The 21,682-nt window shown below is 41.8% G+C and overlaps 1 protein-coding gene across 4 annotated transcripts in view; it reads right to left on the bottom strand.

Annotated features, from left to right (window-relative positions):
- LOC110502760 (caskin-2) overlaps nucleotides 1-21,682 on the bottom strand; it is a 74,702-nt gene that overhangs the window by 36,504 nt on the left and 16,516 nt on the right. Inside the window, exon 1 of one of the 4 annotated variants that reach the window (XM_036960457.1) lies at nucleotides 2,614-2,937. The exons of the other annotated variants lie outside the window; for them this stretch is intronic. Coding sequence (XP_036816352.1) covers nucleotides 2,614-2,698 — 85 coding nt within the window. The 5' untranslated portion in view covers nucleotides 2,699-2,937. Of the gene's footprint in view, nucleotides 1-2,613; nucleotides 2,938-21,682 lie in introns of those variants that run through there. 4 annotated transcript variants of the gene reach the window in all.

Genomic DNA, 21,682 nt, shown 5'->3' on the forward strand with positions numbered 1-21,682 from the left:
AGAGTGATCATGGGCCTCTTGGCTGCATCTCTGATCAGTCTTCTCCTTGTATGAGCTGAAAGTTTAGAGGGACGGCCAGGTCTTGGTAGATTTGCAGTGGTCTGATACTCCTTCCATTTCAATATTATCGCTTGCACAGTGCTCCTTGGGATGTTTAAAGCTTGGGAAATCTTTTTGTATCCAAATCCGGCTTTAAACTTCTTCACAACAGTATCTCGGACCTGCCTGGTGTGTTCCTTGTTCTTCATGATGCTCTCTGCGCTTTTAATGGACCTCTGAGACTTTCACAGTGCAGGTGCATTTATACGGAGACTTGATTACACACAGGTGGATTGTATTTATCATCATTAGTCATTTAGGTCAACATTGGATCATTCAGAGATCCTCACTGAACTTCTGGAGAGAGTTTGCTGCACTGAAAGTAAAGGGGCTGAATAATTTTGCACGCCCAATTTTTCAGTTTTTGATTTGTTAAAAAAGTTTGAAATATCCAATAAATGTCGTTCCACTTCATGATTGTGTCCCACTTGTTGTTGATTCTTCACAAAAAAATACAGTTTTATATCTTTATGTTTGAAGCCTGAAATGTGGCAAAAGGTCGCAAAGTTCAAGGGGGCCGAATACTTTCGCAAGGCACTGTATTTACTACTATAGCCCATAGAAATGCATTGAATAACACCTTCATAAATTGCAAAAAATACAGTATAACATTTTATCATAAGGAATACGATTTTGAAGTGTTTGTCCTATATTTAGGAGATAAAAGAAAGCTCAGGAAATATATAGATTTCTTCAGACGAGTCCTGTGACACTTGTGGGGGGTCGTAGAGCATAACAGAGAACAACATTGTGTTTGTGAGTCTCCCCTTCAAAATAGTTTGTAGGCCAAACCGATGACCGATTTTTGGGATGATCTGACAAACACAGCTGTAGCTCCACATAGGCAGATGTGGATTGAGCCCATGCAAAAAAACAGATTTCTCTAGCTTAAACTGAAGGATTTTTATGGAGATTTTTTTATTATGTTTCTTAGATTGACTCACGGGTTCGTCAACAGACTCTTAAGGATTAACCTGTCTCCTCCCCTTCATCTACACTGATTAAAGTGGATTTTACAAGTAACATCAATAAGGGATCATAGCTTTCAACTGGTGAGTCTATGTCATGGAAAGTGCAGGTGTTTTTAATATTTTGTACACTTAGTGTATAGCAGTGGTCACCAACCTTTTCTGAGTCAAGATCACTTTCTGAGTCAAAATGCAAGCTGAGATCTAAACATGACTAAAAAAGTAAGCATGTGCAACATTAACCGATTAAAAACAGTTCTGTATCAATGAGGTTTGTGCAGTAGGCTATAGGCCCAACACATTGTAACTTGGCTATGCATGAATTGCACCTGCCAATGTTGTTATTCTCAGACCATTTAGAAATTATATTATATACATATTCATTAATTGTTTATGGTTCATTGAACAAGCATGGGAAACAGTGTATAAACCCTTTACAATGAAGATCTGTGAAGTTATTTGAATTTTTACGAATTATCTTTGAAAGACAGGGTCCTGAAAAAGGGCTGTTTCTTTTTTTGCTGAGTTTATTACTTGTGAGGCACAGCTGAGTGAGCATAATATTTTTGTATTACATTTTTCCTGGACTAATGGCCTGCATCTGATGGTCAGTCTGAGGGCAGGGAGGGAGCAGTGTTGATGCTGCCTCTAACCAGACTCACCGTCCCTCCTATCTCCCTCCCTCCGCTGAGAAAAGGGGACACAGTCTTTCAGCTGATGGCGAACTCCAATGTTGCACAGCATTATTTCTGCCTCATGCACCAATTCAAGTTGTTACTTCTATGACCAGAGAATGTGAAATATTTCTCGATATAAAAAAATACAGCTGCTACTAATAATAACGCTAGCTTATCGGAACACTGTGCGTTTGAGGCTTCTTTTTATCTTTTTACCGTCTATGGCTCGAGGAAACTGTGCAAACAGGGTGATCTGAGCTATCTTATTGGCCAGCGTTAGGCCTATAGGTGCTACGACTGCTGAATCAAGTGCACCTACCACCAACAGCACGAAGCTAATAAAATAGGAAAGCGAGGCTTTGTCGTTGTCGTTTTTTACAAAAATGTTTGGTGATCGACTAGAAATCGAGATTGACCGGTTGGTGACCATTGGTGCATAGCCTAGTGGTCTTTGATGTTATGGGGCTGTTTTGTTCTGGAAAGATTCTGTTTGGAGGAATGGTTTAATATCCCTCCCAATGTGTTCTCCAATCTCATAAAACATTTTAGAAAAAGGCTCAGTGCAGGAGGAGAGTGCCCTAGTATTGAAAACAGGGTTTCCAATCATTGACACCTATCTTGTTGAGAAGTTTTGTTATTGTTATTTTGTTGTTAAACAAAATCTATTTAGCTGAGAAATTGTATTAGTATAAAATAATATAGTGTTAAAAAAAATTGGAGCATATAATATATACAGTCTTTTCCCCTCATCTTCATCAAAGATGCCAATAATCTGGGATGTGACTGTACATACGAATAGTCAGAGGAACTGATTGGCTAAAGCCCATACAGATCTTTGACTAGGCTGAGTGTCCGAATAGTTGACTTACCCCAAAGACACATTGCCACTTGCCCCATAACCTTATCTACAGGTATTGGGTGCAAGTGTCTGGTGAACGACAGTACTTGCCCCATGCCTTCTCCTCTCAGTCTTCCTTTAGCCAATCATTTTAGTCACGTTATCCGTATTCCTCCATTCCAGTCCCACCTTCACTGTCCTACACCCAGTCCTACTTTCTACCCCCCAGCTCCAGTTCCAGGGTCGTTTGCAGGCTCTCCCACCTCGTCTAAAGCCTCTCTCTCTCTGGGCATGGACTTCTCTGCTAGACCTGCTCTCAGACCCCAGCTCCAGCCTCACTGAGCCCAAACCCAGCCTTATGTTCGGCAGGGACCATTCTGCCTGGCCCACTGGCCTCTCTCTCTCCCTCACTGGACCATGCACAAAAATGTGCACACACACACACATCACAGTGTGAATCTGTCCCCCAGTAGAGTGGGAGAAGTAGTGAACAGAAGAATAGATTGATTGTCAGAAAAACTCTCCTGGCATTGGTTTCAATCATTGGAACAGAGAACTTCTATTCTATTCCATCTGAATACTAACCAAATTCCTCCTCCATATGACTCACTCTGTAAATGTGGATACGGTCTCACCAACTGCTATAGGACGACCCATAATATTAAACCCAACCAAAGGTTATCATATTTTCTTAACGGCAGTATGAATGAGGTGTGTCATATAAGCCAGCCTTTCATGTATGATGATTTCATGCTTCTACAGCGACAGGATAGTTCAAATGTAGGGCAGTGTTCCACTCACACTTTAACTGGACCAAATCTAAAGGCCAGACAAGACAATGTGTTAGCACATGCATGTACACGCACACGCACACGCACATGCACACGCACATGCACACACACGCCTTAGGGATGGGGTCAATTTAGAAGTTGGGGTCAATTCTGAATTGAGTAGCGAAATACTCTTTATTTCCTATTACATTTTTTAAACATAATTGAATTTGAATTGGCCACATCTCACAGGAAGCAGAATTTGAATTGAATTTGAATTAAAGGATGTTGAATTTATTTAAATGAAATTAAAAAGGTGTCACGTTCTGACCTTTATTTCCTTTGTTTTGTCTTTATTTAGTATGGTCAGGGCGTGAGTTGGGGTGGGCAGTCTATGTTTGTTTTTCTATGTTGGTTTCTGTGTTCAGCCTAGTATGGTTCTCAATCAGAGGCAGGTGTCGTTAGTTGTCTCTGATTGAGAATCATACTTAGGTAGCCTGGGTTTCACTGTTGGTTGGTGGGTGTTTGTTTCTGTGTGAGTGTTTGCCGCCACACGGTACTGTTTCGGGTTTTCGTTTTCATCACATCGTTTATTGTTTTGTATTTCAGTGTTCAGTTCGTTTTTAATAAATCGTCATGAACACTTACCACGCTGCATCTTGGTCCGATCCTTACTCCTCTTCAGATGAAGAAGAAATCTGCCGTTACAAAAGGCTTATTTATTTAAGACATGCAGTGATGTAAAGTACTTAAATAAAAATACTTTAAAGTACTTAAGTCGTTTTTGGGGGGTATCTGTACTTTACTAATTATATTTTTGACAACTTTGACTTTTACTTCACAACATTCCCAAAGAAAATAATGTACTTTTTACTCCTTACATTTTCCCTGACACCGAAAAGCACTTGTTACATTTTGAATGCTTAGCAGGACAGAAAATGGTCCAATTCACACACTTATCAACACTCCCAACAGTCACCGCTACTGCCTCTGATCTGGCTGACTCATTAAACATAAATGCATCGTTTGTAAATGATGTCTGACTGTTGGAGTGTGCCCCTGACTATCCGTAAATTTAAAAAACAGAAAATTGGTTTAGAGGTCGACCGATTATGATTTTTCAATACCGATACCGATTATTGGAGGATCAGAAAAAGCCGGTATCGGCGTTGATATATATATATATAATATTTTTCAACGCCGATACCGATACCGATTATTGGAGGACCAAAAAAAGCCGATACCGATATCGGCCATTTTTTTTTAAATGTATTTGTAATAATGACAATTACAACAATACTGAATTAACTCTTATTTTTTTATTTAAATAATAATAATAATATTTTTATTTATTTTTAATTTTACCCCCTTTTCTCCCCAATTTCATGGTATCCAATTGTTAGTAGTTACTATCTTGTCTCATAGCTACAACTCCCGTACGGGCTCGGGAGAGACGAAGGTCGAAAGCCATGCGTCCTCCGAAACACAACCCAACCAAGCCGCACTGCTTCTTAATACAGCGCACATCCAACCCGGAAGCCAGCCGCACCAATGTGTCGGAGGAAACACCGTGCACCTGGCGAACTGGTTAGCGTGCACTGCGCCCGTCCCGCAACAGGAGTCGCTAGTGCGCGATGAGACAAGGATATTCCTACCGGCCAAACCCTCCCTAACCCGGACGACGCTAGGCCAATTGTGCGTCGCCCCATGGATCTCCCGGTCGCAGCCAGCTGAGCCTGGGATCGAAACCAGCGATGCAGTACCCTAGACCACTGCGCCACCCGGGAGGCCCCACTTATTTTAACTTAATATAATACATCAATAAAAATCCATTTAGCCTCAAATAAATAATTAAACGTTCAATTTGGTTTAAATAATGCAAAAACAAAGTGTTGGAGAAAAAGTAAAAGTGCAATATGTGCCATGTAAAAAAGCTAACGTTTAAGTTCCTTGCTCAGAACATGAGAACATATGAAAGCTGGTGGTTCAATATTCCCAGTTCTTCAATATTCCCAGTTAAGAACTTTTAGGTTGTAGTTATTATAGGAATTATGACGCGTTGACTATTTCTCTCTATACCATTTGTATTTCATATACCTTTGACTATTGGATGTTCTAATAGTCACTTTAGTATTGCCAGCCTAATCTCAGGAGTTGATAGGCTTGAAGTAATAAACAGCGCTGTGATCAAGCATTGCTAAGAGCTGCTGGCAAACTCAGTAAAGTGCTGTTTCAATGAATGCTTACGAGCCTGCTGCCGCCTACCACCGCTCAGTCAGACTGCTCTATCAAATCATAGACTTAATTATAATATAATAAACACAGAAAGTTGGTCATTAATATGGTAAAATCCGGAAACGATCATTTTGGAAACAAAACGTTTATTATTTCAGTGAAATATGGAACCGTTCCATATTTTATCGAACAGGTGGCAACCCTAAGTCTAAATATTGCTGTTACATTGCACAACCTTCAATGTTATGTCATAATTATGTAAAATTCTGGCAAATTAGTTCGCAACAAGCCAGGCGGCCCAAACCTTTGGATATACCCTGACTCTGCGTGCAATGAAGGCAAGAGAAGTGACACAATTTCCCTAGTTAATATTGCCTGCTAACATGAATCTCTTTAACTAAATATGCAGGTTTAAAAATATATACTTCTGTGTACTGATTTTAAGAAAGGCATTGATGTTTATGATTAGGTACATTCGTGCAACGATTGTGCTTTTTTCGCTAATGCGCTTTTGTTAAATCATCCCCCGTTTGGCAAAGTACGGTGTGATTAGATGATAAATTGATTATACGCAATGCAGGACAAGCTAGTTAACCTACTAATATCATCAACCATGTGTAGTTAACTAGTGATTATGTTAAGATTGATTGTTTTTTATAAGATAAGTTTAATGCTAGCTAGCAACTTACCTTGGCTCCTTGCTGCACTCGCGTAACAGGTGGTCAGCCTGCCGCGCAGTCTCCTCGTTGAGTGCAATGTAACCAGCCATAATAGGCGTCCAAAAATGATGATTACCGATTGTTATGAAAACTTGAAATCTGGAAATATTCTAAAAACATGTTGTGGGTTGTGTATAATAATTCATAGTTCATAAACGAATTGTTCACTATTTTGCAAAATTATGTTAGATGGTGCCTCACCCTTAAAGTAGTCTATGGGCCAGGAGAAACTGTAATCCATGGTAAAAAATAAATAAAACAGCCATTACAAACTTCAGCTAACTTTAGTCACCGCTAGCTAATAATCTATGGAACTGATCGGGTATGTGAGCATGATTTGTTTTAAAATGGCCAAATCACCTTTAAGTAACATAAAACCAAAAAATGGAGTGGATTTCTGGTGATTTAGACATTTTTTTAAAATCATGCTCACACGCCCCACTACAATAGATTGTAAGCTAGTGGCAGCTAAAGTTAGCTGGAGTTTGTAATGGCTGTTTAAAGAAAACTGAACCATCGAATACAGTTTCATCCAGCACATAGACTACTTTTAGGGCGAGGAAGCATCTAACATCAAGTTATTTAATAGTGGACTACTCCTTTAATGTTTTAATATCAGATTTCTTTCTCCCCAGTATGCATTAGATCAAACACTACAGTATGAAAGGGAACAATCTAACATCTCATGACAATAAAAAAAACTGTTTGACATCTGAGTTATAATCAAACTAACATTTGAAATGGTATGGGTATTCTATTCATTAATAAGTGGCAGATCCTTTTGATAAAAGTTTCATGTCTCAGTTGAAATGATTTGGATCGCTTTGAATAAATTTGATTTACTTCGATTCAAATTCTGCTTCCTGTGGGTTGTAGTCAATTGAAATTCAATTCAAATGTATGGTTTGAATTGAATTAAATTCCGAAAGAACCTCAACCCTGACAGACACAGAGGCACACACTGGGCAGCTTGCCAAGTGGGGCCTAAACTGCCCTAAGGACAGTGAGGACAAACAGAGCCTTTAGAGTTCCAGTTCAAACATGAGCTAACATTCCAGACATAGTACACCCACCACCACCTCCTACCCTCTCTATCTCTCCACCACCATCTCCTTCTCTCCCTCTATTCGTCTCTCTCGCTCTCTCTCTCTCTCTCACACACACACATTCCCTCCCTTTATCAATGACTATCTTGTGTTCTGTCAACCCCTCTCTTTCTCGTCATCCCTCCATCCACTCCCTCTCTTCATTCTCTGAAAACAATTGCTTCCCTCTCAATAAACGTTGGTGGGCTGTGGCTGACATCACAGTACAGTAAATTACTGCATGTGGACAGACTGTGTGTGTCTGTCCGTCTCTCCCCCTATAGTGCCCCACATACCACACACCCAATATCATAATCCTGCCAACAAAACCCCTCTATTACCATGGCCTGCAGGTGTGTTTAACACTAGGGGGTTCAGACAGACACACACACACACACAGAGATGCCCCCACATTCTATCTATAGAAATCCGACATCAAAAAGGTCTGTTGAATACATAACTTACTGGCTACAACAGGGCAACAGAGATGGCACCCAAAACAGTAGAACATAATGAGACAGTGAAATGTAACCCAGTCAAGCGTCATTGGCCTTCAATCACCTCACCTAAAAGGCTGAGTGTGTGTCAGGCTTGGGCGGTATAACGTATATATACCGTATACCTAGAGATTTGGAAATAGCCACAGGATTGTTTTTCAATACCGTTGAAAGTTTTTTTTTGTAGCTACTTTTTAAATTCCTGCAGTCAACTTGTGCAATACGTTAGGAGATAAAGCAGATTGAGTTGTTCATTACACCTGTCATATTCTTTTTCATTATGAAGCTTACCGATAGTCCCCAGTCACATGGTGTTTGATTACAAGCACACATAGACGAGAGACCTGGAGCCTTGTGACTCACTCACTGTTGTGCAGCACACACCAGGTGATCTAGTTACAGTATGTTAGTCATAACTCATTGTTTGCCAGCTAGATATCTTATAACTATTAAGTTAACTGTCAAAAATGTGCTAAATGCTCCGCAATTGTGCATTTAGTTTGCTAATTTAGTAGCTAGTTATCTAGCTAAGTGGTTAGCTTCTTGCAAAAATAAAGCTTCTCTTGGTAACAGAAGAGAATCCCCTTCTGGATCTAATAATTGTGTTGTGCAAACTGAGTAGCTTTTTGAGTTTCTTGTATAACTTTATGAGCTGAGACGTCTGTCCTGCAAATAGTTTATGCCAGAGACTGTATAAAATGTTTGCAATGTGCTCGTTAGCATTTAACTAGCATTTGCTATGGGATTACAGAGGCTCAGTGGGGTTCGAAAATAGCACCCACTTGTGTTCAGTGCCCAGCATTACAGAATATCCCGGCATGGCACAATGTCGGTTTTAAGGTATGATACTCTGGATACCGCCCAAGCCTAGTGTGTGTGTGTGTGTGTGTGTGTGTGTGTGTGTGTGTGTGTGTGTGTGTGTGTACGTATGTGTGTGTGTGTGTGTGTGTCTGTGTGTCTGTGTGTGTACGTATGTGTGTGTGTGTGTTGGTGTGTGTGTGTGTGCGTGCGTGCGTATGTATGTATAACCCAGTGTTTATGTTGGCGCAGCAGAAAGATCACTGGTTTCCAGTGTCTCTCCATGCAAATGCCTGGCTGTAAACACGGCATAGCACATTACTAACACCCACACACACAAAAGCACTGGGCACCACAAACAGTCAGACCACTGGGGCCCCTGCAAGGAGTACTGTAGCCTAGAGACTAGCCATAGAGATGCTATTCATGTCTACAACCACACATTGAAAGAAATCATAGAAAATCATTTGCATTTCACATAGGGCTACAGTGACTGGGTGTTTCTCAACTAGGGAGTTTTTCCTTTGCCAGGATACGTGGTCAGCAAAAACGATTGGACCTAGTCATAACACATGTTGCAGAAAATGTTAACAAGCATATTATGTCCTTACACTATTCTAGTAGGCTAGCCTATAATAGGTCATTGTCATCATCTTCCTTGTTGTTTTTAATACACAACGACAGGTGTAAATGTGTTCAGAACTGGACAAAATATATGTCTGTACTTTGATCTTTAAACAGAACTCTTTGAAACATCGTGGCACATTGACAGAGAGCAGAAAGAGAGTGGAAAACCCCATTGGAAAGAAACGGAAGTATCCCTCACTTATCCATTCATCTCTCTATTCAGACCTACGGCATTCTCTGTCAGGTGGGTAGACGAAAAAAATAACCAAGGGTGCATCCCAAATGGCACCCTATTCCCTATAAAGTGCACAACTTTTGACCAAAACTAGTGCACTATTGGGAATAGGGTGCCATTTGGGCGCAGCGTAAGGCTGAAAGATCAAAAAGGATCTCCCGCATTATGAACAAACTGGATAGCCTAGCTACAGAAATGTGTTTTAGCACTGAAGCACCCAACTGTTGCTCTGCAACTGAAGTAGACAGGCAGCCCTCAGACAGTTGACTGTTGCCCTTTTCTTTGCCTTAAGGGTATGTCTGAGCTGCCCTGTCAGGGTCAATAACAGGACACAACAGAAGGGCTGCCTGGATGTATGGCCTAGGTATGGCCTCTGTAGGTTCTCTCCAATTCCTTGTTTTGATGTAAAACGTCGTCTCCATTCACACTAAGCATCTGAGACTCTATTATGGCGGTTTTTGCAAAAGAAACATATGCTCCAACACACACACACACACACACACACACGGTTTGAGAAAATAGACTGAATGGCTTTCTTTGGCCACATAGTAAACCACACAGACATCCATTCCGGTTTCTGCTGTTTTAAGGAAGAGTAAAAACCACAAAAGCAGAAACGACAGAGGCCTTTCTACACAGAGAATACCAAACATTAGGAACACCTTCCTAATATTGACATGACTAACAGATCAATCGACTTCACTGATTAGCCTACTAAAAGATGAAACACTCTCCAACCAGACCTCAGGAATCTGTCCAGGTGCAGCTTCCTAAAGCTAGCTTGATGGGCGTTCTCCGGTCCGCAAAACTGTTTCTGGATCTGCTCCAGTTTGCGATGCAGAAAAAGGATGGGAACCCCTGTTCTATAAGAACCTTCTCCAAGAGCAGCTGTAGCTGAATGTCAGCGTGATACAGACTCTTAGTCATACGCAGTTCCAGATATGACTAAAGAGTCCATGTAAAAGATGATGTAGCACCTGCAAGGTCTCAGGGTCTAAGAAGTGTTCTGAGCCACTCTAACAACATGGTCCGTCCTTCAGGCTAACTTCATATCTCTTGCAGATTCAATTTCTTCAACTCAGCCACCTTGATTGGGATAGCAAGAGGATACCTTCTCCTTTGAGTGAATTAATTAAGCACTTTCAGCCTAAGCGAAACTGGCAAAGCAGCTAGGCAAAGCAGCTAGGACGTTGTCCTTACTTATGAGAATATGCTATGCCCTTGCATGCACTGTAGCTAACCTAAAATGTTACACGTAGCTAGCCTATATACAGTAGCATACAGCCTATATAAGGACACAGCCAGGCAGTGGCAGCCAAACGCCAGGGCAGGTGATAGCACTAAGTGGTGCTGGGCTGGCATGACTGTGGGCAGACTGAGTCTCAGGGCTGGCTGGAAGCCTGGAGAAGTCACAAAATCCCTGTGGCTCTCTGGCAATGTGATTATACTGTAGCCTAAGCCTTGTACAGAAGAGTTGCAGTACCAGTTCACTGCCTACAATTATACACTACACAGCCAAAATTATGTGGACACCTTGCTCGTCGAACATCTCATTCCAAAATCATGGGCATTAATATAGAGTTGGTCCCACCTTTGCTGCTATAACAGCCTCTACTCTTCTGGGAAGGTTTTCCACTAGATTTTGGAACATTGCTGCGAGGACTTGCTTCCATTCAGCCACAAGAGCATTAGTGAGGTCGGGCACTGATTTTGGGCGATTATGCCCGACTCGCAGTCGGCTTTCCAATTCATCCCAAAGGTGTTAGATGGAGTTGATGTCAGGGCTCTGTGCAGGCCAGTCAAGTTCTTCCACACCGATCTTGACAAACCATTTCTATATGCACCTCGCTTTGTCCATCTGAAACAGGAAAGGGCCTTCCCCAAACTGTTGCCACAAAGTTGGAAGCACAAAATTGTCTAGAATGTCATTGTATGCTGTGGCGTTAAGATTTTCCTTCACTAGAACTACAAGAGGCCTAGCCCGAACCATGAAAAACATCACCAGACCATTATTCCACCAAACGTTACAGTTGGCCCTATGCATTTGGGCATCTAGCGTTCTCCTGGCATCTGCCAAACCCAGATTTGTCCGTTGGAATGCCAGATGGTGAAGCATGATTCATCACTCCAGAGAACGCGTTTCCACTGCTCCAGAGTCCAATGGCGGTAAACTTTACACAACTCCAGCCAACGCTTGACATTGCGCATGGTAATCTTAGGCTTGTGTGCGGCTGTTCGGCCATGGAAACCTTTTGTGGCAACATTTCACGAAGCTCGCGATAAACAGTTATTGTGCTAACGTTGCTTCCAGAGGCAGTTTGGAACTCGGAAGTGTTGCAACCGAGGACAGATGGTTTTTACACGCTACGTGCTTCAGCACTCGGCGGTCCCGTTCTGTGAGCTTGTGTGGCCTACTACTTCATTGAAAGTAACTGAGTGTGTGTGTGTGATGTGTTGAAAGTCACTGAGCTCTTCAGTAGGACATTCTACTACCAATGTTCCCTATGGAGATTGCATGGCTGTGTGCTTGATTTAATACACCTGTCAGCAACGGGTGTGGCTGAAATAGCCAAATCCACTCATTTGAAGGGGTGTATATATAGTGTAGTTACCAAAGCACTAGCTATGTCTCAACCAAGGGATCGGAGTTAGCCTAACACAATATACAGGCAGACATTCTATTGGGACAATACATCGTTCTTTCCATAAGGATATTGAAGGACGGGAGCAGAGAGAGTGGGGAGAGGAGATGCAGAGAGAGAGAGATGCAGAGAGAGAGAGAGAGAGAGAGAGAGAGAGAAAGAAAGAAAGAGAGAGAAAGAGAGAGAGAGATGCAAAGAGAGAGAGATGCAGAGAGAGAGAGACATAGACAGAGACATAGAAGGGGAAGATAAACAAGGAGAATGAGAAGGAGACAGATAGTAAATTGCCATTCTGCCTCATTATCCTCCATTGATTAGCCAGAGTCATTATTAGGATAGAGTCCTCCGTCTGTCTGGGACTGGTTGTTCTGAGTCTGATCGATCGCCATGATTGGCAGCCTGAGTGTCACCATGGTCAAGGGGGACCAATGATAACATAGACCTCTAGTATCCCAAAAACCCTTTCAGTGCTACACAGGCGCTCCAAAACTGAGAACCAGACAAACCAGGATAAAATAGTTACATCATGAATCAACTCTTTTAACTGGGAATCTGGAAACTAGATTATTCCAGAAGTAGGATATATCTGTGAGCCAAACAGAACTCCTACTGAATAGAACTGAATGAAATGATTAGAACAGTTGGCTCACATATGCATTTCCTCTGTAGAAATAGTATCATTGATTCTATTACTGGCCGTGTCTGAATACCCGTACTTGCATTCTAAATAGTAGGCATTTTGGGTAAGCGAAAACATTTTTTAAATTTAGTTTGTGAAATTAAAAACAATTGAGAATGCTTTAAATGCCAGGATGTCATACTCATTTTGGCTTTTCATTTAGTAAATTTGCTGCACACTATTAAGGAAGATAACCATATTTAGAGAGCTACATATGTCTGATAACAGCTGTCCCAAAATGAACAAACGGTGGGAATCATAGTAATTGCGTGACACATTCTGATTAGGATGAGCCTAACATGCTGTGATTTGTTTCTTACTACGTTCATTTTTACAAAACAGCACATTTTATTTACATTTGAGCTGTTGCTCTTATCCAAAGCCATTTTCAGTAGTGAGTGCATACATTTTCATACTGGTCCCCCATGGGAATCAAACCCACAACCTGGGCATTGCAAGCACCATGCTCTACCAACTGAGCTACACAGGACGAGTACATTCTAAACAGTACAGTAAGCAGTTTAAGTAGTAGGCAAGCCAAACTTCAGACATGGCCACTGTGATTTCCTTGTCTCTTTTATATAACAAGATTATCTCAATCTGTCTCATTCTAGTCCAGAACAGATCGATGTAACACACTATAACAGGAGCACCATTTTAATGAACATTTAAGGTTTCGCCAAGTCTAGATCATCATTTAACTGCTCCTGTTTCAGCGCTACATGAGCTCAGGTAGCATCCCAAATGGCACCCTATTACCTAGTGCACTACTTCTGACCAGGATCCATAGGGATAGGGTGCCATTTGGGACGTAGATATTTCCCATAAAAAAACTCAACTGTTGACTGTTCTGGCAGTGGCTCTTCAGTGCCACTGAGAAAAGACATGCCCGATAAACTGGTGCAGATTCTGGAGCTAGTTCTTCGTCTACCTTGTCAGCATCCCAAATTGCACCCTATTCCCTTTAAAGTGCACTACTTTCGACCAGGGACTCGGCTCAGCTCAGCTCAAAGGCAGTGCACTAGGGAAAGGGTGCACATGGTGCTTGCAATGCCAGGGTTGTGAGTTTGATTCCCACGGGGACCAGTATGAAAATGCATGCACTCGCTACTGAAAGTTGCCCTGGATAAGAGCATCTGATAAATGAATAAATGTAAATATAAAAATGTGTGTGTATGGAAAAAGGGGCAGGCCAGTGAGTGTGCTTGTTATTGTTATGGTGTCAGTATAAACAGAGAGAGTCCTAGTAGGGGGAAGAGGATCTGTTGATGCAGCTGAACTTTACTGACAGAGACCTATTAACACCACAGAGACAGAGAGGAACAGTTTGCAACGTTCAGACTTGTAAGCGCAAACACACACCAAAAAGCAACAGAGGCCTGCCACGGGAAGAACACTTGGAAGGCAGAAGAGACATTTCAAAATGCAGGAGCCTTTAATCAGATAGACGCAAGTCTAATATCTGCTCCCAGAGACAATGAGCTTCTATTGAGAACATGTTCTTTATCAATTGTTTATCAAAATCTTGATCATTCAGTAGCCTAAGACGGCACAATAACAAATGTACGCACACGGGCACACAATACATTGAAAACTTCGGCTTTGGTTTGCTGTACTACCCATTTGTCGAAATCATAACGTGGCTCGAGCACCTTCACGAGGTGTTGAAATTAGAGGTCGACCGATTATGATTTTTCAACGCCGATACCAATACCGATTATTGGAGGACCAAAAAAGCCGACACCGATTAATCGGGTGATTTTTTTTTTGTTTTATTTGTAATAATGACAATTACAACAATACTGAATGAACACTTATTTTAACTTAATATACTACATCAATAAAATCAATTTAGCCTCAAATAAATAATGAAACATGTTCAATTTGGTTTAAATAATGCAAAAACAAAGTGTTGGAGAAGAAAGTAAAAGTGCAATATTTGCCATGTAAGAAAGCTAACGTTTAAGCTCCTTGCTCAGAACATATGAAAGCTTTCCTTTTAACATGAGTCTTCAATATTCCCAGGTTATAAGTTTTAGGTTGTAGTTATTATAGGAATTATAGAACTATTTCTCTCTATACCATTTGTATTTAATTAACCTTTGCCTATTATATGTTTTTATAGGCACTATATTATTGCCAGTGTAACAGTATAGCTTCTGTCCCTCTCCTCGCTCCTCCCTGGGCTCGAACCAGGAACACAACGACAACAGCCACCTTCGAAGCAGCGTTACCCATGCAGAGCAAGGGGAACAACCACTCCAAGGCTCAGAGCGAGCGAGTGACGTTTGAAACGCTATTAGCGCGCGTTAACTAGCCAGCCATTTCACTTCGGTTACACCAGCCTCATCTCGGGAGTTGATAGACTTGAAGTCATAAACAGCGCAATGCTTGACGCACAACGAAGAGCTGCTGGCAAAACGCCTGATAGTGCTGTTTGAATGAATGTTTATGCGCCTGCTTCTGCATACCACCGCTCAGTCAGATACTTAGATACTTGTATGCTCAGTCAGATTATATGCAACGCAGGACACGCTAGATAATATCTAATAATATCATCAACCATGTGTAGTTAACTCGTGATTATGATTGATTGATTGTTTTTTATAAGATAAGTTTAATGCTAGCTAGTAACTTACCTTGGTTTACTGCATTCGCGTAACAGGCAGTCAGTCTCCTTGTGGAGTGCAACAAGAGGCAGGTCGTTATTGCGTTGAACTAGTTAACTGTAAGGTTGCAAGATTGGATCCCTGAGCTGACAAGGTGAAAATCTGTCGTTCTGCCACTGAATGAGGCAGTTAACCCACCGTTCCTAGGCCGTCATTGAAAATAAGAATGTGTTCCTAACGGACTTGCCTAGTTAAATAAAGATTAAATAAAGGTGTAAAAAAAATACAGATTTCCGATTGTTACAAAAACTTGAAATAGGCCCTAATTAATCGTCCATTCCGATTAATCGGTCGACCTCTAGTTGAAATGCCCTATTCTCAACCACAGAGAAAGTGAGAATGGGTGAATATCCGCAGCTATAAACCAAAGACAGTAAAAAAGACAAACATGGGCCTCCCAGGTGGCGCAGTGGCTCTGTGCCACCAGAGACTCTGGGTTCGAGGCTCTGTCGCAGTCGGCCGCGACCGGGAGGTCCATGGGGCAACGCACAATTGGCCTATCGTCGTCCGGGTTAGGGAGGGTTTGGCCGGTAGGGATAGCCCTGTCTCATCGCACACTAGCGACTCCTGTGGCTGGCCGGGCGCAGTGCACGCTAACCAGGTCGCCAGGTGCACAGTGTTTCCTCCGACACATTGGTGCGGCTGGCTTCCGGGTTGGATGTGCGCTGTGATAAGAAGCAGTGCGGCTTGGTTGGGTTGTGTTTCGGAGGACGCATGGCTTTTGACCTTCGTCTCTCCCGAGCCTGTACGGGAGTTGTAGCAATGAGACAAGATAGTAACTACTAACAATTGGATACCATGAAATTGGGGAGAAAGGGGGGTAAAAAAAACATAGCCTACAAATCGCTATTGTAATTTGGCCTGGTCAAAATCAGCTGCCAAGGAGAGAAGGTGTTGTTGTTTATTTGCATTTCAGTCTTGCTCCGGTTATACCGGGGTGATGTCTGTGTAAATGTATCAACATATTTGAGGTGTTGGAAGCTGCATAGGCTATTCTCGTTGAGAGTGGCGACTTAATGTTAACGTTTTATCCACAACTCTCTACCCAGTTCAAATAAGGAAATCAGTCAATGGAAATAACTTCATTAGGCCCTTTCAAAGGGAATAACGGATCTATAACTTACATTTATTTCTATGTTAATTTGGTCGGGTGCCCAAAAAGTTACATATTGCAGCTTTAAGAGTAATATGTATTGGTCCAGAGGGAGTAGTGATGTTTTTACTGGCTGTGCTTAGGCCTGTATAGATTAAACAGGTGATCGGCAATGATTTAAGGCTGCAATGAATAATACAATATATGATTTATAGGTGAAGTTAACTACTAGCCTATATTTATTATAGCGGGAGAGAGAGAGGGAGAAAGAGAGAGAGAGAGAGAGAGAAACTGAGAAGGGGAAGATAAACAAGGAGGAGACAGATAGTAAATTGTCAAACTTGCATGGCCTAATTGCCATTCTGCCTCATTATCCTCCATTGATTAGCTAGAGTCATTATTAGGATAGAGTCCTCCGTCTCTCTGGGACTGGTTGTTCAGAGTCTGATCGATCGCCATGATTGGCAGCCTGCGTGTCACAATCAGGTCAAGGGGGACTAATGGAAACATAGACCTCCAGTATCCAAACAAAAAGAATAGTTCAAGGAGAGAACATTGTGTTTTTTCCAGTGGTCATCATGTTAGAACATGCTAGGACAAATGCAGATTATCGTGTGGACAAGGATACAGGATACACTCTTGTACACAATCTACATCTTATTATGATTTAATTATTCTTTCCTTTTCATTAGATTTGTCCCAAATAGCACCCTATTCCCTATATAGTGTACTACTTGTAGTGTACCCTGGGCTCTGGTCAAAAGGCATGCACAACAGTGCATTCGGAGTATACAGACTCCTTCAGTTTGTCCACATTTTTTACATTACAGTTCTAAAATGTTTTTGTTTTTTTATCCCCTCAAACTACACATAATACCCAACAATCACAAAGCACGATTTTTAAAAATGTTTGCTAATTTATTAAACATTTTAAACAGAAATACAATTTTACAGTTGAAGTCGGAAATTAACATACACTATGTTGGAGTCATTAAAACTTGTTTTTCAACCACTCCACAAACTTCTTGTTAACAAACTATAGTTTACAGTAAGTCGGTTAGGACATCTACTTTGTGCATGACACAAGTCATTTTTCCAACAATTGTTTACAGACAGACTATTTCACTTATAATTCACTGTCACAATTCCAGTGGGTAAGAAGTTTACATACACTAAGTTGACTGTGCCTTTAAACAGTTTGGAAAATTCCAGAAAATGATGTCATGGCTTTAGAAGCTCCTGATAGGCTAATTGACATCATTTGAGTCAATTGGAGGTGTACCTGTGGATGTATTTCAAGGCCTACCTTCAAACTCAGTGCCTCTATGCATGACATCATGGGAAATCTAAAGAAATCAGCCAAGACCTCAGAAACAAAATTGTAGACCTCCACAAGTCTGGTTCATACTTGGGAGCAATGTCCAAATGCCTGAAGGTACCATGTTCAACTGTACAAACAATAGTATGCAAGTATAAACACCATGGGACCACGCAGCCGTCATACTGCTCAGGAAGGAGACGCATTCTGTCTCCTAGAGATGAACGTACTTTGGTGTGAAAAGTGCAAATCAATCCCAGAAAAACAGCAAAGGACCTTGTGAAGATGCTGGAGGAAACAGGTACAAAGGTATCTATATCCACAGTAAAACAAGTCCTATATCGACATAACCTGAAAGGCCGCTCAGCAAGGAAGAAGCCACTGCTCCAAAACCACCATAACAAAAGCCAGACTACGGTTTGCAACTGCACATGGGGCCAAAGATCGTACTTTTTGGAGAAATGTACTCTGGTCTGATGAAACAAAAATAGAACTGTTTGGCCATAATGACCATCGTTATGTTTGGAGGAAAAAGGGGGATGCCCAACCGTGAAGCACAGGGGTGGCAGCATCATGTTGTGGTGGTGCTTTTCTGCAGGAGGGACTGGTGCACTACACAAAATAGATGGCATCATGAGGTAGGAAAATGATGTGGATATATTGAAGCAACATCTCAAGACATCAGTCAGGAAGTTAAAGCTTGGTCGTGAATGGGTCTTCCAAATGGACAATGACTCCAAGCATACTTCCAAAGTTGTGGCAAAATGGCTTAAGGACAACAAAGTCAAGGTATTGGAGTGGCCATCACAAAGCCTTGACCTCAATCCTATAGAACATTTGTGGGCAGAACTGAAAAAGCGTGTGTGAGCGAGGAGGCCTACAAACCTGATTCAGTTACACCAGCTCTGTCAGGAGGAATTGGACAAAATTCACCCAACTTATTGTGGGAAGCTGGTGGAAGGTTACCCGAAATGTTTGACCCAAGTTAAACAATTTAAAGGCAATGCTACCAAATACTATTTGACTGTATGTAAACTTCTGACTCACTGGGAATGTGATGAAAAAAATAAAAATAAATCTGAAATAAATCATTGTCTACTATTATTCTGACATGTCACATTCTTAAAATAAAGTGGTGATTCTAACTGACCTAAAACAGGGACTTTTTACTTGGATTAAATGTCAGGAATTGTGAATTGTTTCTACAACTTGATTGGAGTCCACCTGTGGTAAATTCAATTGATCGGACATGATTTGGAAAAGCACACATCTGTCTTTATAAGGTCCCACAGTTGACAGTGCATGTCAGAGCAAAAACAAAGCCATAAGGTCGAAGGACTTGTCCGTAGAGCTCTGAGACAGGATTATGTTGAGGCACAGATCTGGGGAAGGATACCAAAACAATTCTGCAGCATCGAAGGTCCCCAAGAATACAGGGGACTCCATTATCTTTAAATGGAAGAAGTTTGGGACCACCAAGACTCTTCATTGAGCAGGCCCCCCAGACAAACTGAGCAATCGAGCGAGAAGGGCCTTGGTCAAGGAGGTGACCAAGAACACGATGGTCACTCTGACAGAGCTCCAGAGTTCCGCAGCACTCCACCAATCAGGCCTTTATGGTAGAGTGGCCAGACAGAAGCCACTCCTCAGTACAAGGCACATGACAGCCTGCTTGGAGTTTGCCAAAAGGCACCTAAAGGACTCTCAGATCATGAGAAACAAGATTCTCTGGTCTGATGAAACCAAGATTGAACTCTTTGGCCTGAATGCCAAGTGTCACATCTGGAGGAAACCAGGCACTGCTCATCACCTGACCAATACCATCCCTACAGTGAAGCATGGTGGTTGCAGCGTCATGCTGTGGGGATGTTTTTCAGCGGTAGGGATTAGGAGACTAGACAGGATCAAGGGAAAGATGAACGGCACAAAGTGGAGAGAGAATCTTGAAGAAAACCTGCTCCAGATCGCTCAGGACCTTGGAAGGCAAACCTTCGCCCCAGTCTAACAAGACAACGACCCTAAGCACACAGCCAAGACAACGCAGGAGTGGCTTTGGGGTAAGTTTCTGAATGTCCTTAAGCGGCCCAGGCAGAGCACGGACTTGAACCCAATCGAACATCTCTGGAGAGACCTGTGCAGCAACGCTCCCCATCCAACCTGACAGAGCTTGAGAGGATCAGCAGAGGAGAATGGGAGAAACTCCCCAAATACAGGTGTGCCTAGCTTGTAGCGTCATACCCAAGAAGACTCAAGGCTGTAATCGCTGCCAAAGGTGCTTCAACAAAGTACTGAGTAAAGGGTCTGAATACTTATGCAAATGTGATATTTCCTGGGGGGGGGGGTTATACATTTGCAAACATTTCTAAAAACCTGTTTTTGCTTTGTCATTATGCGGTATTGTGTGTAGATTGATGAGGGGGGAAAACTATTTTAAGCAATTTTAGAATAAGGCTGTAAAGTAAGAAAATGTGGAAAAGGTGAAGGGGTCTGAATTCTTTCCCAATGCACGGTATATAGGGAATAGGGTGCCATTTGGGACACAGACATTGTCCTCTCATTGTCCTCTGCATGTCTCTGTGTATGGTGGCAGGCAAGCAGCACATGCTTTGTTCCAGCACAATAACTCCATCAGTACCAGAAAAGATACAAAGGGAAATAGTGCAAGAAAGAAAGAGAACAAAGAGTACATAGAGAGAGAGAAAGTTCAAGGAGAGTTCACCTGTCTACCAAACTCTTGTTTGGACTTGTCCTGGTTATTATAGTTTGTCTGTCTGTTGTAATAGGGTTGTTTTTCCTAAGTGTATCTGTAAACAAGTCTGGTGAAACAGTGCTGTCTGGTTTTTATCTCACAGAAAGATCTCATGTCATAGTACTAGGGCCACTACCAACCAGACAAAACTGGGTTAAAACCAAGAGTTTGCTATAACATCTGCATGGGGACCTCAGATAAGAACTAATCTGACTTTAGGTTATACATTGATGTCAATTCTGAACATTAATTGTCCCTGTATCCCAGGATTTAACAAAACTCTGTCTTCGAGACCCCAAGTGGTGCACGTATTGGTTTTTGCCTTAACACTACACAGCTGATTCAAATGAACAAAGCTTGATGATTAGTTGATTATTTGAATCGGCTGTGTAGTGCTAGGGCAAAAAAACAAACGTGCTGTATCCTACCATAAGACGTATCTAGAATATCTATTTGAGGCAATTCCACGGTAGACTCAGATTTTTCCAGTAAAATGTATGCCAAACAAAAATCATTGATTTCAAAGTTCAACAAACCATACAACTCTATGCCATAAGCACTACTTTTAAGAATTGAGTGACAATTTTACAAAAACACATTTACTGGAAGAACTGTGCAGATGCAAAGTTTGGTAACAGAATTTTGGTGAAATCTCCCGCTGTTTTTTATGTGACCACGTTTTCCCAAAACTCTACTCCTAAGATTCAAATATGTCTGCCAAAAACAATGTCAGCTATGATATGATTTTTTTGTTTTCATTATTTAAATACAGTAAGTGGGTGACGCAGTGGTTAAGGGCGCTGTACTGCAGCGCCAGCTGTGCCATCAGATTCCCTGGTTTCGCGCCCAGGCTCTGTCGTAACCGGCCGCGACCGGGAGGTCCGTGGGGGCGACGCACAATTGGCCTAGCGTCGTCCGGGTTAGGGAGGGATTGGTCGGTAGGGATCTCCTTGTCTCATTGCGCACCAGCGACTCTTGTGGCGG

This window comes from Oncorhynchus mykiss, chromosome 23, assembly GCF_013265735.2.
Source record: "Oncorhynchus mykiss isolate Arlee chromosome 23, USDA_OmykA_1.1, whole genome shotgun sequence".
NCBI lineage: Eukaryota > Metazoa > Chordata > Actinopteri > Salmoniformes > Salmonidae > Oncorhynchus > Oncorhynchus mykiss.